The following is a 20,097-nucleotide window of genomic DNA, read 5'->3' as shown; positions in this document are numbered from 1 at the left end:
GGATGTTAATTTACTGGCTCCTTATTACCGCCACCAAGGAGTTTCTGTTTTGCCTGCTTTTCTGTCGCGCTCTCTGTGTGGTCGCAAAATAAGTGAAAAGTTCCAAACGGACATGGATGAAATGTTCAGCAGGTGTTCTGGCATAGCCTCCATATCCTTATCCGTGGACTGTTTGGCTTCTGCTGTGCTGCGTTCATGACTGCAACGCTGAAAACCTGACTTCAGAATCAGAATCAAATTTATTGCCATGGTCAGTGGGGAGCTCACTAACTAGGAAAGTGTTTTGGAATAACGTGCAGTCAAAAAGTAAATAAATAATAAAATAAAATAAAGCAACAACAAGGCTGTTCACGAATTCAACAGTCTGACGGCCGAGGGGAAGAAGCTGTTCCTGTGACAGGAGGCTCTGGTCTGGATGGACCGTAGCCTCCTGCCAGAGGGAAGAGGAACAAACAGTCCATGTCCAGGGTGAGAAGAGTCGGTTCTGATCCGACCTGCACGTCTCTGGGTCCTGGAGGCATACAGGTCCTGAAGAGGTCGCAGGCTGCAACCGATCACCTTCTCAGCAGAACGTACGATGCGCTGCAGTCTGCTCTTGTCCCTGGAGGTGGCGCTGTTGTACCAGACAGTCATAGAGGAGGTGAGGATGGACTGGATGATGGCCGTGTAGAACTCCACCAGCAACTTCGTCGGCAGTCGTAGTTTCCGTAGCTGCCTCAGGAAGAACATTCTCTGCTGGGCCTTCCTGATGAGGGACCTGATGGTTGGCTCCCATTTGAGGTCCTCAGTGATGGTGGTTCCCAGGAAGCAGATGGAGTCTACAATAGGAATGGGTGAACCAGCCAACATGAGAGGGGACAGAGAAACTGTGACTCTCCTGAAGTCTATGACCATCTCCACTGTCTTCTGGGCGTTGAGCTCCATGTTGTTGTGGCTGCACCAGGACACCAGCCGCTCCACCTCCCTCCTGTAAGCCGACTCATCTCCATCAACCTGACTTGATGCAGCATACGCAGTATAGGTAGCAATGAGCTGCTTCACAGAGGTGCCTTACCAGTCTGATGTGTGTTTCTAATGTTTCAGAATTACTTGCCACTTGTTTTCACAATTTCTAACCCCTGTTATGTCTTTGTTTTTAGCGTCTGCAACACTACTCCAGTGTGTGTTGGCCTACAAGCCCAGATCTTATCCTGCTATAAGGAGAACAGCCATCAGACGCTGAGATGTTCAGACCTGGCCAAAGAGTATATGCGGTGTATCGATAATGCCAAAAAGGTAGGTGAAGTATCTGAATGAAACGCTAATGTTGCACACTGGAATAATCTCACACACCCAAATGGGAGTCACAGCTTCTCAAGTATGAGGCTCCATAAATGATCAAGGGGAGGAATTAAGTTTTGTGAAAGTATGCACTTCATACTGGCAAAATACATGTTCTCAGCTTCAACTTCAGAGCGAATGATCGACGGAGTAGTTTGAAATCCCTGCCATTCATCATTCATCATTTCTATGTGAAGGGAAACTGTTAGTCCGAAATTGTTTTTTTTTACTGCATTCATTTTTTGCTTTCCTCTAAAATTAAGACATTGCAAGGTGAGCATGCATGAATATGGTTTCCAAGCGAATCCAACATTTTGTGAAAGACTTCTATTGTTTCGTCACATTTATTATCTATGTTTCAGCTAGATCAAGACGTGCATTTTAATACTCTTTTGCTCAATTCTCTGTCTGCGTTTTTGCATTTTCCTCCACTTAATCCTCCGCGAGCCGTTACTTATTCATGCTCTCTGTAAAATTCTGTCCTTTGTACTTCAGTTTTGAACGTTTCACATTATTCAGTCGGACCTTTTGCTGTATTCTTTAAATGCACAAAGACAAAGTTCATGAATCAAGCGCTGAAGTTTGCTGTTATAAAAAGTTTGCATCGTTTTGAGGGGAGGGACGAAATCATTTTAGTAAGGTTGGTATTCATAGGAATTACAGTGGAGTATTGGTGTCTCCAACTGCTCTTCATGTCACCAAAATGAGTAAATGTTGACACGTGGACATGCAGTGCAGATAGCACACGATACCCCCGAACTCTCTTGTCTGCTAGCTTTCCTCACATGGACCTGCACATGCTTCATGTGTTTCCTCCTCATGATAGCTGGTGCGAGTTAACAAGCATGGAAGTCAAGGCTCTTTGAAGACAGTCTTTAAAAGAGCATGGCAGATCATACAGGAGGGGGGTATGTCTAAGTGCGGATCTCTTTTCACTTCCTAGTCTGCTTTAACCAAGACATCAAGCTCTTCCTTCTTGATGAGCCCTCAAGGCATCCCCCTGACTTTCACCCTGCCGTTCCTTAAGTTGAGAAACTTTTGCTTCCGTTTTGAGATGTTAAAGGCCGTCACAATCGCTTTAGCTTCGCGGACAGCGCTGTGTTTAGTAGTCTGTGTTGGCTGCAGCCTCACTTTAAGTGCAAAGATGCGGATGAGTAGGGTTTTCCACGATGCTTTGTTTGCCTTCAAAAAGAGCCTTTTTCTTGCTTTGCATTTCATCAGCACTAGACAGAACAATGAAGAGGTTTGCTATAGGCACCGAAAACGAGAGGTCCTCAGTAGTTCCCTCTGTCATTCAAGTGCTGTGGAAGTGTTTGTTTCGTACTTACAGAGAGAGACAATTTAGGGAACATTGGCTTTACTGAAGAGACTGGACAGATACACGTATAGATCTACAAAACAAACATATTATTATTATGATCCTTTTTGTTTTTATTTTTTTATTTTCACTGATAAAAGTCAGTGTAGCAGATTTTTTTGTGAACATACAAACATCTAAGTCGACATAGACAACGGGCATTTGCACCAACACCAACAGAGTTTATTAGAGCTTCTTTGTCTTAAACCGATCTTGGATGAGATTCGCTGCAACCTCTTGTAAAGAAGCTGCTTTTATTTGCAGCTGGTGTGACAAGTGTGTCAGAGACATTAATTGGACTGGTAGCGGGAAAATGACAAGAACTTCCCCGCTCACTTCCCCTCCCCTTCCTGTTTCAATCATAATAGTCTGCAATACTGTGAAGAAAGAAACTCTATTGTTATTTAGCGATGCAATGACTTGCTGCGATGAGCATGGAAAAATGTTTGGCTTCTTTTGATTTACAATTAATTGGGTTGACATTGTCTCCCACACCCTGATATGTTTTTCCCTTTCATCTCCAGAAATGAAAACATATAGTGGAAAACAGCAGGTCCTTTGACGAGACCGTATCCCTGCCGTCTATCAGTGTACTTTTGATTGTCTACGTCGATGTTTGTGTGCATCTGCGTGGGGTAGAAAATGAGTGCAGAAAAGCCAAGACCACGCAGAGACAGAGCAGATAAATGGTAATTATTATCCTGCGAGAGGCTAAGCTTCATGCTGAACCGCAAGATCCAACACGTATATAAACCTCAGTTGCTTGTCATTTACCTCCAAGATCAAAAGCCGAGTCTTTCACCGCACACACTTTGGAACATGCCCCCCTCGTGGTCTTTATGCCTGGCAGAATCCTCAAGCAATTTCACAGCCAACCTCTGACAGTGTTGATCAGTGTGAAGGCTGAGATTTAGAATACAGAATAGATGGAGGGTAGACACAAGTACAAAGGTGTTAAAGACAAGTTGGGAATGGGGGAAAATACAGGCAAAGGATCATTCACCTCAAACTCTTAAGGTGAACACAGATCTGATCCAGTGTCTACAATGTTGTCGTGAACCTGTTGTGGTGCCACTTATGCCCCTCTTATGCTGTTTGGATGAAGCACCGAAAAACAGAGCTAAAGCCGTTTCAGGTTACAGTCTAAATGGGCATTTGAGTCTATGAGCTGAACACCTGAAGACACACTGTCTCGTACTCTACTGACTTTAAAACTGTAAACCCAAACTCACATTTCACCTGAATTCAAGGATCATTCTTTATACTAACTTCACAATCTCAAATGAGCCACAACAAAATCATGTGGATCTGTGTTGTCCACAGAGTTTGAATAAGTAAAACATTGTGTGAGAGATCATGGGATCCCTTTGTGTCCCCTTCCAGAAAGGTTCATCTTTAATTCAATCGTACTTTCGTATCTTGATCACACAGACTGATGAATTATGAATGAAAGGGACAAGTTCATCACCTCAAAGACACAGAGAAGTGTTTATGGAACTGAATTTTTTCGATTTTGTCTGAGAAAACATTTCAGACTCTCTTACATGTCATTTATATTTGAAACTTTAAATATTTTTGCCTCATGAGGAAGCTGCAGCAGAATGTAAGAAAAGACTGTGCACTGAACAAAAAAAAAAAACGACTTTTTTTTGGTATTTTATAGCCTGCAGTAACTAAGATGCATTAGTCGCAGTTAGGGAGACCAGACCCAGGTGGTTTGGACCCACAGAGTTAAGATACAGGGGGATGAAGGACAAAGAGTGACAAATGGTTCCAGGCTAAAGAAGAAAAGGGAGAAAACCAATGAGGTTCATGGATACTAGATCCGAGCAATGTGTTCATGGACAATAAGTCATGTTGCTGATATGTTTAGGCTGAATATGGAAATGCGATATTTAGCCCGATACTTTTTACACAACGTGAGAGCACATGTTCAATCCAAGTCAAAGCCAAATGAAAGAGATGGTCGCAAATTCCGATCCCAATATATATTTGACTGAATAGCGAAAACAAGCATGGATTGCATCACAACTCATTATATTTAGGAGTTAGGATTTCAAAACCTTCCCTGAGAGTAAGGGGAGGTGTTTGAATAAATTAGCAGAAATAGTTTACACTTTATCCCTTGTTATTGCAAGTGCAAATTAGTGCCAACAAAAGAAAAAAAAAAGAAACAAAAACAGGTGCAGCACAGCTAGTGAGGCATGTTTGGAGATATGTTTGGAGCAACTAAAACATCACTCAGTTTTATTAAGGTCTCCTCGAGCCAACGTTGTGCAGCTACTGCAAGCAGTGAGAAAGATGTGTTTCCATTGATGGACAGAACCGATGAGTGGTGGCTTTTACAGAAAAGGTCTTGCAGCTCCCTAATATTGAATTACAAACATCGCCAGCTCAATATTCCGTTGTTGTTTTTTTCTCCTCAATGAGCTCCCTATCTGCTGTGTCCGCCATGTTTTTGGTTTGTTTGACAGAGACCAGAGACCTGAAACATTGAATTTCTCATCTCTACACGTAGTTCACTGTTCTATTGAAACATAAACAAATCATGATGTTGGAGACAAACTCCACTAATAAGTTTCAAGAGAGACTGTAGTGTCCAACACATGGAATAGAATGAATATATCGATATATGGCCCTGCCCCAATGGATACATGAAGGAGGTTTCTCAAAGAAGAAATAACTTGGTTGCGTAATTCTGTTTAGTTAAAGATGTTGATTTACTTGAGAAAATGATTCTTTTCCTGCAGTCAACACCTGCAAGTTTTGCATGGAGGTTGGTTTGACGTGCTAGTTTTTCCGTGGGATTTATTGATGACCAGCGCTTTACCAGACAATTGTAAAGTAGGTAAAGTGTAATTCGAAGTTGGGTTCATTATTTGTGTCAGTGCTCAGGAATAATTCACCAAATTATTCCAGACATTGGTCTCCACCTGCGCCATAACCTGTGGACCTGTACCTGAAGTTTCTTCAGGGAACAAACTCCATTGAGAAAAGTATGGACAATGCCATTTTCAATGGTCCTGATCCTCTGGAAAATCCATTAATACATGCCTGTGAAGCCAGTAAAGCATCAGAGCCTAAATTATTTCATATTCTCCCATTGTGTGTATTTGTGAGTTGAAAAGAAATCGACTAAATGTGTCCAATATGAATAACATGAACTATTGACTGGAACACAAAGATGCTTTCAAGCATGATGCCATAAATGTAGCACTTCAGTTCAGGGATGCTTTTTGTGCCATTCAGATTGAAACAGTCTATTATGTTCGGTGCTGTCTATTCAGCAGACTGCATTGCCTATAGTGTGAAGAAGTGAGATTTCACACAAATAAAACTTTGAAAATACGTGTATCAACAAATCCGTTTTGGATTGTGAATGCATACAGATGGTCAGCCAGTTATGGTATTGATTTTTTTTTTTCTTTCACCCTCAGATTTATTTGCAGTTGAATCGCACTCCTGCGCTCGGGAGACAACACCTCAGCTGCTCTTAGAACTAACAAAGTTCAGACACATTTAGGAACTAAACTGGATTAATAAAATGCTAAAAGGAGCGTAATAATTTTGGTCATTTTGTGTCGTGATGTTGACCATTCTCCTTACACATGAGGCCAACCTAAGGCAATAAACTGTGGTGAGATGTGGAGGAGGAACACAGAGCTGACAGGGAAATTTGACATGGCTGAATACACTGGGCAACTGTGGTCATGAAGTAAAGGTTGAGTGATTGACAGAGGATGGACGTATTCAGCGAGGGGAGAAGAAAGAGGCGGTTCAGCTCTCTCACACACCATGTAGTTTGGCGTCAAGGTAACAAAAATCCTGCCCTTCAAAGGCTGCAGGAATGACTACTGTAAACCCGATCTAGCTCATTATCTTGTCTCTTGTTGCTTAATGCTTCCAAAACTTTTTATACCTCACCTCGAAATGAAGTTCTGAAGTCATAAAAGCATCGAAACAATAAAAAAAGGACTCATCTGCAAAGCTCTTTGTGCTGCCTGTTGGAACTTCTGATCCTTTTGTCCACCAGAGACCCAAGAACCAAACTCATCAAATAAAACCTTTCATTCACACCAATACTATTACGCATAGTTTAGAGAAAGTGTTATTCATTTTTGTTAACTTGGTGTCTTGTTGAAGGCTTCATTTGCTTTCACTGCCGCAGTGCTTTAAAAAAAAACCTTGAACTTTTGAAAAACATTTTTAATCGCAAAATCCTGATAAGCTCCTTTCAAACATTCCGTTTTCATGAGACTTGCAAACATGTAAACCAGCAGTGCTAGCTTGATTTACATCCCAAACCCACTGCTCAGTCGGAGGAATAAAGGCTGCTTTATTGAGGTGTGATATGTGCTTTCTGTAATAATGAAGGCTGTCGTGGCCATCCATTTTTGTAGTCCTTGTTGCGCATTCATTGTAAACCGATGATGTGTGCGCTTCGGACACAGCAAGTAAAGAATCAGAATACAACAGATTTTAGCCACACTTTAAGGTTGTGCAATAAACTTCATCTGAAGAGATGCTTTGCATAATTTATTGGAGTGTGTTTACCTCAACACACGTTCAAAGTCAATTCACATTCACAGTCGAAAAGTTTTATCCCGCTTTTGTCAGTTGTTTTATCTTCCTGATCTGCAGTTTGTTTTCCCCCTTAGTGTTTGCTTTTTTTTATCTATCTTTAATGAGTCTCCCTTCATCTGTCAATTTTTCTTCTTCGTTCCGCCGCTTCCTCTATACCAACACACTTTCATCTGGCTTCTACGTCTCAAAGCAACAGATTTTTTTTTTTTTTTTTCTCACTCACCCCCACACACTCTCCATGCCCAATCCGCGCTCTCTTTGTCTTCCTTGTTTTATTTCTTGTCTCCTATCTGTTTGTCTTTTTCAAACTCTATTCTTGTCCTCACTCTGCGCCACAGTTTACTTATTGATTTCATTTTCATACTGTGCGGAGCAGCTCCCCGCCATCATAAACCATCAAAGTCGCCTGCTTTCATGCCACTCCTCTTCTCTTTTGTTGTTGCTGGCCTTGTGTGTTGTGCTTTTATTCTCTTAATCTAGCAGTCCTTTTCATTGTGGCATTTAGAAAGAACATCAGTTTCTCCCATTTTTCTTCTCTTTTTTCCTTGTCATAAAATAAAGTCTTTATTTGATTTGATGATTTTTATAGTCAACTTGCACATTCAGCGCTGTGTTGTTGTCATTTTCATAGAAGAATACAAAATTGATTCAATAATTGAGGGTTTGAATAAACTAAATGCCCGATAACTAATTCCGTAAAGGTGTTTTTTTTTAATAGGAAAACTGAAGCAACAGGTTTTTCTATTCTGTCGTTTTTCAAAATGTCCTTTCACTGTTAATGGCTGCCAAAAATGAATAAATAAATAATAATGTGAAGAAATAATGATACTCCTTCTGGAGAACAATGATCAAACCCAACCAACTAAAGGTCCACCCTGAGACACATATTCTCAATAATTCCTTGGGACCGGTAACAGGTAAAAACATGACGTTTTCCTACTTCCTAATAGCTTAAGAAGTGAAAAGATCTGGGGACTGTGGTGACCGTTGTGTGCTGTGCTTAAAAGTGATGGTCCATCTCTCTGTTCACTTTTTTTCTTCTTCATCAGAGGTGTCCTTGAGCCCAAGTAAAGAGGCTTCGATTTGCCTCACGTTCCCCTCCTCTTTACTGAGGCTTGGGAAGCACTTTGGCACCAAGTGAGCCACAAATACTCAAAGCATGTCCTCGGTCTGCCTGAGGTCCTCCTCCCAGGGTGAAATGTTCCAGTACTGCTCCGGTCTGTTTATTGCTGCGAAGTGCCAGAATCGTCGTACTTCTCTTCTGTTATGGAACATTGGCATGAAACCTGATTTGGTGACACTTGTTGTGCTCCTCGCTCTTGCGTGGTCTTTAGTTCCCAATGACAAAAGGACTTCTCGCCGTCTCTCATGTCATTATCCGTCAGTGAATTGTCTTGTCGAGATAAAGCCTTTCTTCTCCTCTGTAATGCAAGAATGAAGTAAAGGCACAACAGGAACGCCCACCGTTTCTCCATCAATATCGCTTCTCTCGTTCTCTGAAAACTTGGCTCAGATTAGACTCCAATTCCTTTAAAGTGAGTGTCTCAAACGACAGATGTGGCCTGAAATGTGTCGCTGAAAATGAAAGTTGCGACCTGTGATGCCCCAAACGTGTTGCATCCCCGCCTCCTGTGGTGTCACGAGAGTGGGCTTGTGGGCATCTCCTGAGGGAGCTTGTTTGGTCGGCCTTTATGCCCCACTGCTGCTTCACACTGACCTTTCCGAGTGGCATCTGCACTGCTTTCCTCGGACTGTGTTTTCCTATTCTTTTCATGGTCACATTTAGTTTTTTTGTCCCGAGTGAGCGTTTTACTCTAGTCTTTGAAAAAGAAGGGAACAAAAACCTCACCCGCTCTGGAAAAGGTTACATGACTCTTCGACCACCAGATGGACAAGGGAGGTGTTTTTTATATACTAGCTTTTGTTAGCACCCAGCAGATACAACATTATCAGAATGGTCCACTTTGGACAAGCCTCTCTTTTGTGTTTCTTTATGGTTGAATTCTCATCTCTCTCTTTTTCTAAGTTGAAGACTGCTTCTCTTCTGTGATTGCTCTCCAATTCAAGCTCCAAAGTGATTGATTTTTTTTTTCTCTTTTCCTTCCCATCCTGTCCCTTTGTTGGTAAATAAGCACTTAATGTTTCTTTGCTCCAAAGGAGTTTGACAGAAAAGTTTTTTTTTGTCAGTGTTTTGAAAGGGCATGAAAGTTTTGAGATGTGCCAGTACTCGCATCACTGGAACAATCTGCTTATCCACGATTCCCTGCTGAATGGTGGAGAACAATTCGTACATTGTACACTTTTGTTTTATACAGACTTGGTTCCGTTATTGTCGGCAAAATGAAAAGAGAAACACCACTATACGACTCATTGGTAATGAGTTTTAACTGCAGTCACTGATTCACAAACATCAAAGTCCAAAAAAGGAGATGCACCAGGACACTTATTCTTAACTTATAAAATGGCAAAAATTGCTATCAGAAAGTAAATGAAAGAGCATGCATTTACTATTAATATTACGATTTTTAATTTGTTTAACAATGGCTTCATTTAGATTTATTAGAATTATTTCTTGTGGGATCTTATAAATGACTGTAATCTGTTGGGTATGAATTACATCTTCATGTCTGTATGAAAGAGCACACAGTATTTTTGCACATAGTAAAAGGGCATATGATCCCAGTGGTGCAGCGTGGTGTTAACCCCTGCTGTGAAATTCAAAACATTAAAAACCACAGAGAGACTAGTATAGTGGACTGATCAATAACGTTCTCCTCTTCAGTCCTCTCATGTTGTGTCTCTCTGATTTTCCATCTTGACTACCTTTTATTTGTGTATATATATATATATATATATATATATATATATATTGTCAACAAAATGAAAAGAGAAACACCACAGTTGACTCTTATAACATATATATATATATATATATATATATATATATATATATATATATATATATATATATATATATATATATATATATATATATATATATATATATATATATAGATATATATGTGTGTGTGTTGCGTATGTGCGTAGTGGGGTGTCAGATTGCTGTGCCCCTTGTCCCGTCATCCTGGCTGTGGTTATATATATATATATGGCCATGGTATACCTGCAGTATGCCGATGCATCAAGTACCACCACAAGTGGAACACGTTGGTTTCTCTGACACAATTGGAGAGACATTCAATCTGATATCCAGCAGGCATTTGGGCTTCCCTGGTGGCTGGCTGATGATCAGTTGGTGGGTAAACTGCTCTGAGAGAATCGATACGGAAAACATGTAGATCTTGCTCCCAATAGGGTTTTCTTCATACTTCCAGAGATCTAGCGCACATACGCCATTTTGTGCAAAGGAAGAGACCACGTGTTTCTCATGTGGTCTAAGCACTTGAACCAGGTCTCTCGACTTCTGAGCAAGGCCTTAAGTTATATTGGAATTGAAGTTGAAATAACAAAATAAGAAATAAAAAGCATGTCTTTCACCTGTTGTTTTGCTAGTTGGTCCATATCAATGGGTGATGACGTACTGCGAAACCCGTCGGCTCAATGGGATGATGGCATCCATGTAGGGTACAGCACCATATGGCTCCCAACTGAAGTGTATCATTGCTATTTTACAGGTCTGACACACTGCAACCAAAATACAATAGCCCTTTTCAAATGCCTGGTTGGTCAGGCTCTTTAAAACAAAAGGATCTTAAGAGCGCAGTGAGACACTCCTGTTTCCTCCTGACCAATCACAGTAGAGTGGGCGTGGCTGGGAAGTTTCAGACCACAACAGTTTGCGCGGTATTACAGAATACGTTTTTCAAAAACAAAACTACGTCTCTGAGCTGAAGCGAGCTCCGCTCTGGAAAGTCTGGCAACTCTCGTCATCATTTGCGGAGACGCCGCGGTCACCCTCTGGCAACCCTATCCACCACTTCAGCAGTGACGCCGGCGCCGGCTCACTGCGCGCTCTGACCAGGCCGCTGCAGTTCAACACAGTCGGAGAAACTATTTGGTGTGTACAACCCACGTTTGCTCTTTATTTGATCACTTTCCTGGTTGTTCGTGGTGTCGGGTATCAAGCGCGACCTGCTCTGTCGTCATGGTGACGCCTCATTCCAAGTGTTATTCAGTCTGCATAAAGTGTGAACTGGGTATTTTAGAGTGTAGCAATATTTCAATACAATTTACTTGGTCTCAAAACGTATTACAGACTATTTCTGCAATATTAAAATGAATAAATAAATGAATAAATGACACCCAGAGATATTCAGTATTCATAAATTGTGATTCAACTTAGTCGACATGTTTTCATTTGGTGCATCCCTGATATTATAGTTAACAGAACAGATAAAATGCTGTTCTGTTCCAGATTCTTTTATCGTGTTTAGTCAGGTGAAGTTGCAAAAGCCAAACATTGTTAACTTTTTGGTTCGGGTCCAATATCATTTTAAAAGAATGGAGTGGTTAAGAGTTTCATGAAATAGTGTCCTCATTTCCAGAGCTCCGCAGTTGCTCTTGTATGGGGTTTCATTGAAAAGGTTGTTGATATCCAGAGATATATTTTTGAGTATCCCACCCACTTAGCTCAAAAATGAGGACAATGTTTCATGAGGCTTCATGACCCGTCACTCTGTTATGCTCCATGGTCACGTCTTTGCATATATCTCAGAGGTATTGCACATGGAAAGGCATTCATGGTCTAAAATAATATGTTTTTAATGTTGAAGACTCCACACTGATTCCACTGACCTTTAAATGTAAAGGGAACTTCTACTTCAGGCAAATGTCACGGACAGAAAAGTTAACTACCACTACATGTGTTCACCACCACCATCATCCCGCCTCTCATCTCTATTAGAGTTATTGAAGATGAAAGGGACTGGTGTTTGTTGTGAACTCCCCTTGTGCTCTGCTCCCTGCACCTGAAGTGAAGCCATGCCATGTAAATTCATTCTGTCTTGTTCTTCCTTCTGCTTACTGTTTTCCAGACCCTGCTGGCCAACCACGGATGAAGAGGAGGCGGAAAAGTGTGCAGGCTTTTAAGTGCGCCACCTGCTGCTTTTTTTTTTTTTAAGTCAAGCATGTAACGTTCATTTAAAAGGCTGCTGTATTTTGTTTTTATTTTTTCAACCAATGCACTATATCTCTTTTGATGCTGCACTTTTTTTTAATTCACAAGAAGGCTTTTGAGAATGATGTACGTGTGGGAGTGAGGTCTGTAATTGCTCTGATTCAGAAGGTCATGGACAGAAGGGATTTATGGTCCAAAGCTGTTACGACAATAATATGTTTCCCTTTTTTATACTGATTTCTACTGTTTCTGTAGCTCATCAAACAGGCTGTGCTGCTGACCCCAGTGGGAGCTGGCCTTGGTCCTGAAGTCACTTTCACAGGATGAGCTGGAGCTCCTGAGACAAACCTGCCATCTTCATGAATTGAAACTTATTTGGGACATTTTTACAAGCTGTTTTTCCCCAGTCGAGCGAAGGTCTTCAACATTTTAAATGCTGTCAAAGAAATGCCCCCCAGCTAGAGGAGGAACCTCACTCCATCCAAGGAAATTCAGCAACTCTGGTACAGAGTTATTCACAGAGTACGTATGAAATGGCTGTTTTATTTTCCAAAGGCTTCTTCAAAAACGACCTCTAGTCTCATCCTGAAGTATATGAAGTGAAAACATCCACAATTATCGGGGAAATAAATGAATAAATTACAAAAATTCAGACGCCACGTCGCTTGCCACTCAGTGTGAAAAGACTGCATTCCTTTTAAAGAAAGGAAAAACGCATTCACTTAGTCTTAAAAAAAGTACTCGCACATTTAATCAATGGCCTCCAAACTATTAATTAAAATGATTTTTCAGCTCAGCAGGGCAATTTGCTGCTGAAAACATTTCAGTTCGAATCATTACAAATAATGTGTTGTGTGATGTTTTGCCTTTTCCTCTTTATTAAAGGTTATTTGATTTTGTTTTTCCAAAAGAAAACTTTGCTCAGTATTTTTCTGGATATTTCTGATATGATTCAGGCATCAACATGCCGAAAAACACTTGAATCATTTTGAGCTCACCGTGCTGAAGGTTTTTGCATTGCAACTTGAGTGGCCAGCACAAGTGTCTTTACATTGACAAGAGAATCTGAGGTAGTTTGGTTCACTGTGTTCAAAACATAATCTGTAGAATCTTGTGGGGAGGAGGAGGAGGTTGTGTCAGCAGCCTCTGTAGTCGAGACGTCAGTGAGAAGGTGCCCAAAATGTCCTACATCGAATCCCTTGGGGCTTTAGGATAAATCGGTTAGACGTGGTGATTGACTCATACTTGCGAAAAGTGAAGTTGAAAGAATATCTATAGCGCAAGAGAAAGGAGGTGGAGTAAATCTATGACCTCAAGAACGTACCGACTGTTGGAGATGATGATGTCAAGCTTATAGTCCAGAGACACACAGTAGGAAGTAGTGATAAACCAAGAAATCCCAAATAAAAGCAGGACATAACAGCCAGTCTGAGCCACAAGCTTGAGCAGATCCCATGTTTTCTTCAGGGTAGGAATGTTTCCTCCCTGTTGATAGCCAAACTGGCCTCTCACTACCTTCAATATGATTCAACGTTAATCGTGTGATGGAGATGATGTGTGAGCTGCAGCCCGTCAAACACAAGTGTGCAGTCATGACAGACTTTGCTCTTGTGGACGCTTCTTGAGTTTGGGGTAATAGGGCTTGGAGCACTGAGACCAGACAAGCCTCCCCTGTTTGCACATGAGATCTCTCGTGCAAACACGCTGGCGTTCTCTGGCAGCCCGTCTTAATAAAAAGAAATGTTGTAGGAAAAGAAAAGGCTGCCTGTGTTGCCATGGTAACCCTGTTAAGCAAAGCCAGCGAGCTGGATGGCAAGTGGTTAGAAAAGAGACATGAGGAAGTCGACGGTGAGGGCATTCAAATGTGTCCTTGCTTTCTCCCTGTTGATCCCATGTCATACCCAATTACCACTGCAGCACGGGGAAGGAGAGGGAACTGAGGGGGGGGAGCAGGAGGAGGGGGAGAGGAGAGCAGGGGTGGGGGGTCCTTCCTTATTGCACATAGATACAGGGAAGTGGGAGTCTTTATAAGGTGCTGTCAGAACCTGAAATGAAGCCTCATTACAACAGTGTTAACTTTTATATCGATGATGCTTTGTATCGATCAGACTGTTGTCAGCTTCACAACTCATGGAGTCTGACTCAAGCATGAACCTTGCACCAGGAGCATCAGAATAATTCCATGATCTGTCTTGTGGACATGGTGCATGTGTGTCCTTCGCGCGAGCCCAGAAAGAGACGATCTTTTCTTAATATTATCTGAGGGATGAGGCAGTAGTTTAAGACACAAGTGAAAAGGAAAGAGACAAGTGGAGGGCGCGGCGCTTAACCTCTGACAGACACGGCCACTGTGCAGCCAGAAAGATTTAATCCCTCTGTAGTGGCTGGGATTATTCCTCTATTTTATCACTGAGCCCCGCTGTCATTTTCTCTCCCCTTTCATCCGTTTCTTCATCCCTTCACTCTCAGTGCCACTCCGAAGTGGCTTAATGCTAAATAATTTAGCGACATCCCTTTATCTTCCTGCTGTCATTACGCTTTCTCCAGGACAAAGAGCTTATTGTGACAATTCTGAGCGGTTTAAATGGTTTAACAGTGCTGACATGGGAGGGAGAGAGAGAGAGAGAGAGAGAGAGAGTGTGTGTGTGTCAGCGAGCACAAGGTTGAATGCCAATGTTTAATATACCATTGTAGGTGAGGCGACGTTCTGCGCCAGTGCTGTGCTAAGACACTTTCTTGTTCAAGAAATCACACTTCAGTCGTCTGTGCTGTGAAGATAATTCTTGTGTACTTGAAATATACAGTAATTCTTTAGTCCTCATCGTATTTTTCAGATGAGGGTACTTGCTTTCAGGGTGGTTTTCTGAGCCAGTCATGGTGAAGCCCTACGCTCACATTTGGCCACAAATCTTGGCGCTTGGGGTCACGATTCGGACGCGATGCATCAAGAATCCATTCTTGAATGTCCAAATTCCCATGATGGAAGTGAGGGAAGGAAATGGAAAGGAAGTAAAAAGCACAGCTCACTAGTGCAACGTACCACTCTCCAGGCTCCGCCCTTGTGAGGAGCTCCGTCACAAAACATAGAGCACTACATTACAAAAAACCATCATCATAAACAAGGACTTATTTTTGCAACATTTTGTATTTAGCATGGACATTTATTGATTTTGTTATTGTGTGTTCTTTGCCATTGGAATGCTCCGTTCTTGCAGGTGTTTTATTGCAATGTACAATGTAATGTAAATCTTAAAATGTATTGTCATATTGATCACTGTATTCATTCTGAAGGTCACACGCCCTTCGACCCTCGGCTTACAGACAGTCATCTGGAGGTGAGACTCTTATTGCCCCTCACCTGCTGCTGTATTCGGTGGCAAAACAAATCCCTTGTGTGAGAAATGTGGCCGGGTGTGATGGACAGCTGAGTGAACTTAGACGGAGCAGCTTCAGTGAGCTTGTTAAAGTGGAACCAAGTGACAGGCGCTTGACACGCTGTCACCGTTGTTAGCTGCAGCGCTCAGGCAACATTGTTAGCCTGCTCACAACACTCGCTGCCTCATTACATGCTTTTATTTATTTATTTCTTCCGGTTGGAGCAGCTTTGCCAAGCTGGACACGCTGTCCACTGCAGCCACATGGTCGTCCATATGAGGATTTGAACTTTTGTTTTAGTTAAGATCAACTTGAAGTCATGTTTTCACACAACCGGTCGCTAATACGAACTGATAGAAGCGCTTGTTGAAAAGTGGATGCTGTTTTGGTGGAAACTCTATTGACCAATAATGTTTTAGATTCTGCTTTTTAAGGATGAAGACTTCCACTTTGAATCAATAAGAATTGGTTTCAGAGGTGTTTGAACTGATTCTGAAGTCGATGCTGTGAAAAGCAGGAATTAAAAAGTTTGTTTTTTTTTTTCATCAATAACTCATGAACAAGACACTCAAAAATATAGCGCTTGAGTTGAGTTGTGTCTGTTTCCTCGGGCCTGTTGGGATCTGTTCAATTCTGAAGTGCTGTGTCTTGTCTGTTTTTTTGCACTGGACCCATCACCTTTGGCTTAATACTGGGATTGTCCAGAATTTAGCTGTGGTTGTGTGTGCAATGCAGCCACACCTTTTGAAACACAAAAAAGATTTTTCACAGTAATGTCTGAGACAAATTTGTCAGATGCTCTTTGTTCATGTAGCTTGGTAAGAGCAATAGAAGTCAATATTTTTTAGTTTTTTAGTTGCAAAAAAAATCAGTTCAGTATATTTTCCCGTAATTTCAGCTTATGTCAGGTTGTACTTTGGGTGATCTGTAAAAAAAAAATGTCAATCAAGAATAAATAAACAATAAAATGAATCGATTGATTCATAACAATTGAAAATATTCAATTGCCGCCTCCTCTGCTGAGCTTAAACTCAGTTTTCACAGAATTAAATTGGAAATGTCGCCTTGTTTTTACTTGCAACTTTATACCATCACTTTGTAAGCTGAGTCCTGAGTTCTCAGAGACACTTCCTACTCTTTTCTCTTCCCTGTCATGAATGAGATTCTGGTTCAGAACCAAACTCAGAGAATGTTTTTGAATAGAAAAGCATGGCCTTTTAACTCTGTGAAATTTCTCAGTTGGATCAGCTGAGGACAGCGGTTTTATAATGAGGGCAATGTGAAGGATGGGTTGCCCAAAAGTGACATCACTTTAGAGACAAGCCCACTTGTTTAGTTGCTCTTGCATTTTAGTTTTAAGTGGAAATCGTCGTGTTTAATGTGGTAGCAGGTGCTGAGCCATTCAGTGGAACCATTCAGCTTCCGACATCATTATCTGTTGCTAACGGCAACCACATCGCTGGTTTAAAAGAAGTGCGGACCAGAAGCCTTGACATCTGCGGTCGTGAAAGATGCAGAGGGAAAAGCTAAGCGTGGATGGCTCTGCCATCCTGCTAGTGGAGGAAAGTACATGAAGGAGCTCGGCGGTTTAACAGAAAAGAACTTTTTTACTTCAGACGTGTGCGGTTCTTGTTGCAAAAGCAGTTTCATTGACCACCAATGAGGGAATTCTGCAGCGCTTTGAACGCTTGGTCTGTGTGTGTGTGTGTGGGCTTGTTTATACTGCCTACTGTGGGGACCAATTCCTGACAAAACACGATCCTCGTGGGGACCTTATGTCCTTGTGAGGACCTTTTGCTGTTCCCCACCGCTCCAAATCTTCATTTGAGGATGAAGACTTCAAAATAACTGGGTGGTTATAACTAGGTTCCAGTTGTGTGTGTGTGTGTGAGAGAGAGTCATTGTGACTTTTGACGGTGCACATGAATGAGACATGAATGAGTGAGATCTCGACCTCAACCGTAGAGAATTCAGCAAAGCTGCATCTGATGTGACTGGACGTCCAATATCAGCTGGTGCCATTACGTTTCCACTGAACTCTGCGGATCCTGTCTGTCATTCATGGGTTGCTCTGGAAAACTGCGGGGCTTTCTTTCACAGCAGTGTCGTGGAATATTGTCTCTGCTCATCGACAATCCTCAGCATTCCATTATTAACCATGAGCCCGAGGCCAAAACATCTGTTTACGTGGTGCCTTCCTGGCTGGGCTGCTCAATGTGCGATTACAGTTTATTCTAGTACAGCAAAAACGTATGTTACGTGCATTGTTCCGCAGGCCAGGTTTTTTTGAAGGCTATAAAGCGCAGAAGTAGAATGTTAGCGGTGCAGCAGGATGTTAGTGGCGCAGCTGCAGGATGTTAGCGGTGCAGCATCGGGCTGGTGAGGCTTCATGAAACAGTGTCCTTTACATAGCGTACATAGCTTTACATTCATGACCATCGATTCAAAAGCAGATGATGTCAGCGAAGGTGTTGACCTTTGTTCCGACAGCCCTCGAAAGTCATGCAGTGGTCTGTTTAAAACTTGAGAAGCTGCGCTTGGTAATGACAGGAGAATAACCACACGCTTCCTTTCAAATCGTGATCAAGAATATACATGACTAATTCCCTTTGCTGTTTCATAACTTGGTGAAACTAGAGAACCAACTGAGCTGTGTTCCGGGCGGTGGTGAGCGCTGCGACAGTAGAGGGCAGCCTTGCTTTCTGCTTCCTCCTGCTGCTCCACCATGAACACCCAGCTCACTTGCCTTATTTTTCTGCCTGGGGTTCTGAAAAATAATAAATTAAAAATGAAATATGAATCACAATAATAAGTAACAGACCGGAGAAGTGGCTGGGAGCAGGGATGCAAATGGATCTGGTGGTCAGATCTTAGATAGGTCTTTAATTAGCTTCAGTAGGAGAAGAAAAGATGCAAATGGGAGAAGGCAATTCTCCAAACGCTGGCTCCTGCGAGTGTGAGGCCCCGCTCTGTTCCCGCTGGGAGAGTGTGTGTGTGTGTGTGTCCTGCATAGCGCAATTGTCCTGACTGGATTCGTGGCGACTCTCTGGGGGGCGCACTGGTGATAGACGCTCACAGAAAATGTGTTAATGGTCAAAATGTGATTTTTGTTATCCTGAAACACACACACACACACACTTAGACGTAGCTCTATCCTTGTGAGGACCTCTCATTGCCATAACGCCAGCCTCTCCCTCTAAACCTAACACTCATGGCTCACCTGAACCAGGACCCAAACTGAAGCCCAGCAATAGTGAGCCTGTTATTTTGACATTTTCACCCTCAAAACTCTATGTGGATGAGCCTAAGCAAAATGTCCTCATAAGATCAAAGACTGGTCAACACAAGAATATTAATACACGTAGACACAGAGAGAGAGAGCTCCAAGCTCCACTGCTTCTGGACCAAAGTGAAATATTTTATTTCCTCAGTTCAGTAACCCTTTAAGAGTTGGCTCCATGTCTGTGATCCCACCGGATCCATTTACATGTCATTGTCAGGCAGCTGTGTGCAGCTTCAGGTGAAGATTCACATGCAATAAGTGGCACATTATTCAACTATTCTGTCCAAACACTGGTGACACTGGATGTGTTTTCTCATCCGAATCATTGAAGGTGGCGTACTGTGAACACACCGGAGCCAGACTCTGGAATGTTCTGCAACGCACTTCAAAGTTCAGTCGTGAAGTCAACGTGCTGTGTGTCCGCGGGGCTCTCTGCTTCTGTGACAGGGGGCGCCATTAAAGGGGCCTTGATTGACAGGTGGGGACGGGCAGACCATCACAGTGAGTCACTCTTGCATTGGTTTGTGTGTGAGTCACCTGCCGCTGCTGAAGTGCTGAAATGGGAAGGTGGAGCATGGAGGGCTCACAAGGAGGAGCCTCTGTTCATTTAGAATTGTCTGTAGATATTCTGTATCACATGCTCCTGATTTATTGCTTCCACTGCGGGGTCAACCATGGAGGCTGAAGTCAGTCCATCTATGTTTGGGTGGGGCCCCATTCTTCAGCCTTTCTCAGTTTCCTGGATGAGTTGCGTTTGTTGGAGGCCGGTTCCTGTCAGCGATTCGGGGTCACACTGAAGGATTCCACAGTAGCTGCTTTTGAGACTTTGTGCCCAGTGGTATTAGCAGCGCCCCCTAACGTCATCACGCCATGAATGGATGAGCTGAGACTGGCCTTGACTCTGGGATCCAACACTGTGACTCACTGGGCTCAGATGAGCAGCAGACTGATGGCAGCGTGTGTTTGGATCTTCTGCCGTGTTTGTTTTGGCATTGACAGGAGGTTGAGGACGCCCGCGGCTTGCAAGGCTCTCCAGCGTGTAGCATGTTCTGTGTGTGTGAGTCAAATCCTCTTGCTTGACTGTGTGGGTGAAGGATACTC

At 42.4% G+C, this 20,097-nt stretch overlaps 2 protein-coding genes across 9 annotated transcripts in view; both read left to right on the top strand.

The window, feature by feature from the left end:
- Window positions 1-12,402, top strand: part of LOC128749413 (MICOS complex subunit mic25a-like) — a 29,957-nt gene extending 17,555 nt beyond the window's left edge. Inside the window, exons 7-8 of the mRNA XM_053849009.1 lie at window positions 1,140-1,275; window positions 12,256-12,402. Of these exons, the coding sequence (XP_053704984.1) occupies window positions 1,140-1,275; window positions 12,256-12,279 (160 nt within the window). The 3' untranslated portion in view covers window positions 12,280-12,402. The remainder of the gene's footprint in view (window positions 1-1,139; window positions 1,276-12,255) is intronic.
- Window positions 12,403-12,722: 320 nt separating this feature from the next.
- LOC128749344 (plexin-A1-like) overlaps window positions 12,723-20,097 on the top strand; it is a 130,836-nt gene continuing 123,461 nt past the window's right edge. For 7 of the 8 annotated variants that reach the window (XR_008412923.1, XM_053848864.1, XM_053848860.1 and 4 more), the window contains exon 1: window positions 12,723-12,860. The gene's annotated coding sequence lies outside the window, so the exon portion shown is untranslated. The remainder of the gene's footprint in view (window positions 12,861-20,097) is intronic. The other variant, XM_053848861.1, reaches the window with a different exon arrangement.

Source organism: Synchiropus splendidus, chromosome 18 (genome assembly GCF_027744825.2).
Source record: "Synchiropus splendidus isolate RoL2022-P1 chromosome 18, RoL_Sspl_1.0, whole genome shotgun sequence".
Lineage (NCBI taxonomy): Eukaryota > Metazoa > Chordata > Actinopteri > Syngnathiformes > Callionymidae > Synchiropus > Synchiropus splendidus.
The sequence above is the reverse complement of the archived record's forward strand: the minus strand, read 5'-3'. Positions and strand labels throughout refer to the sequence as shown.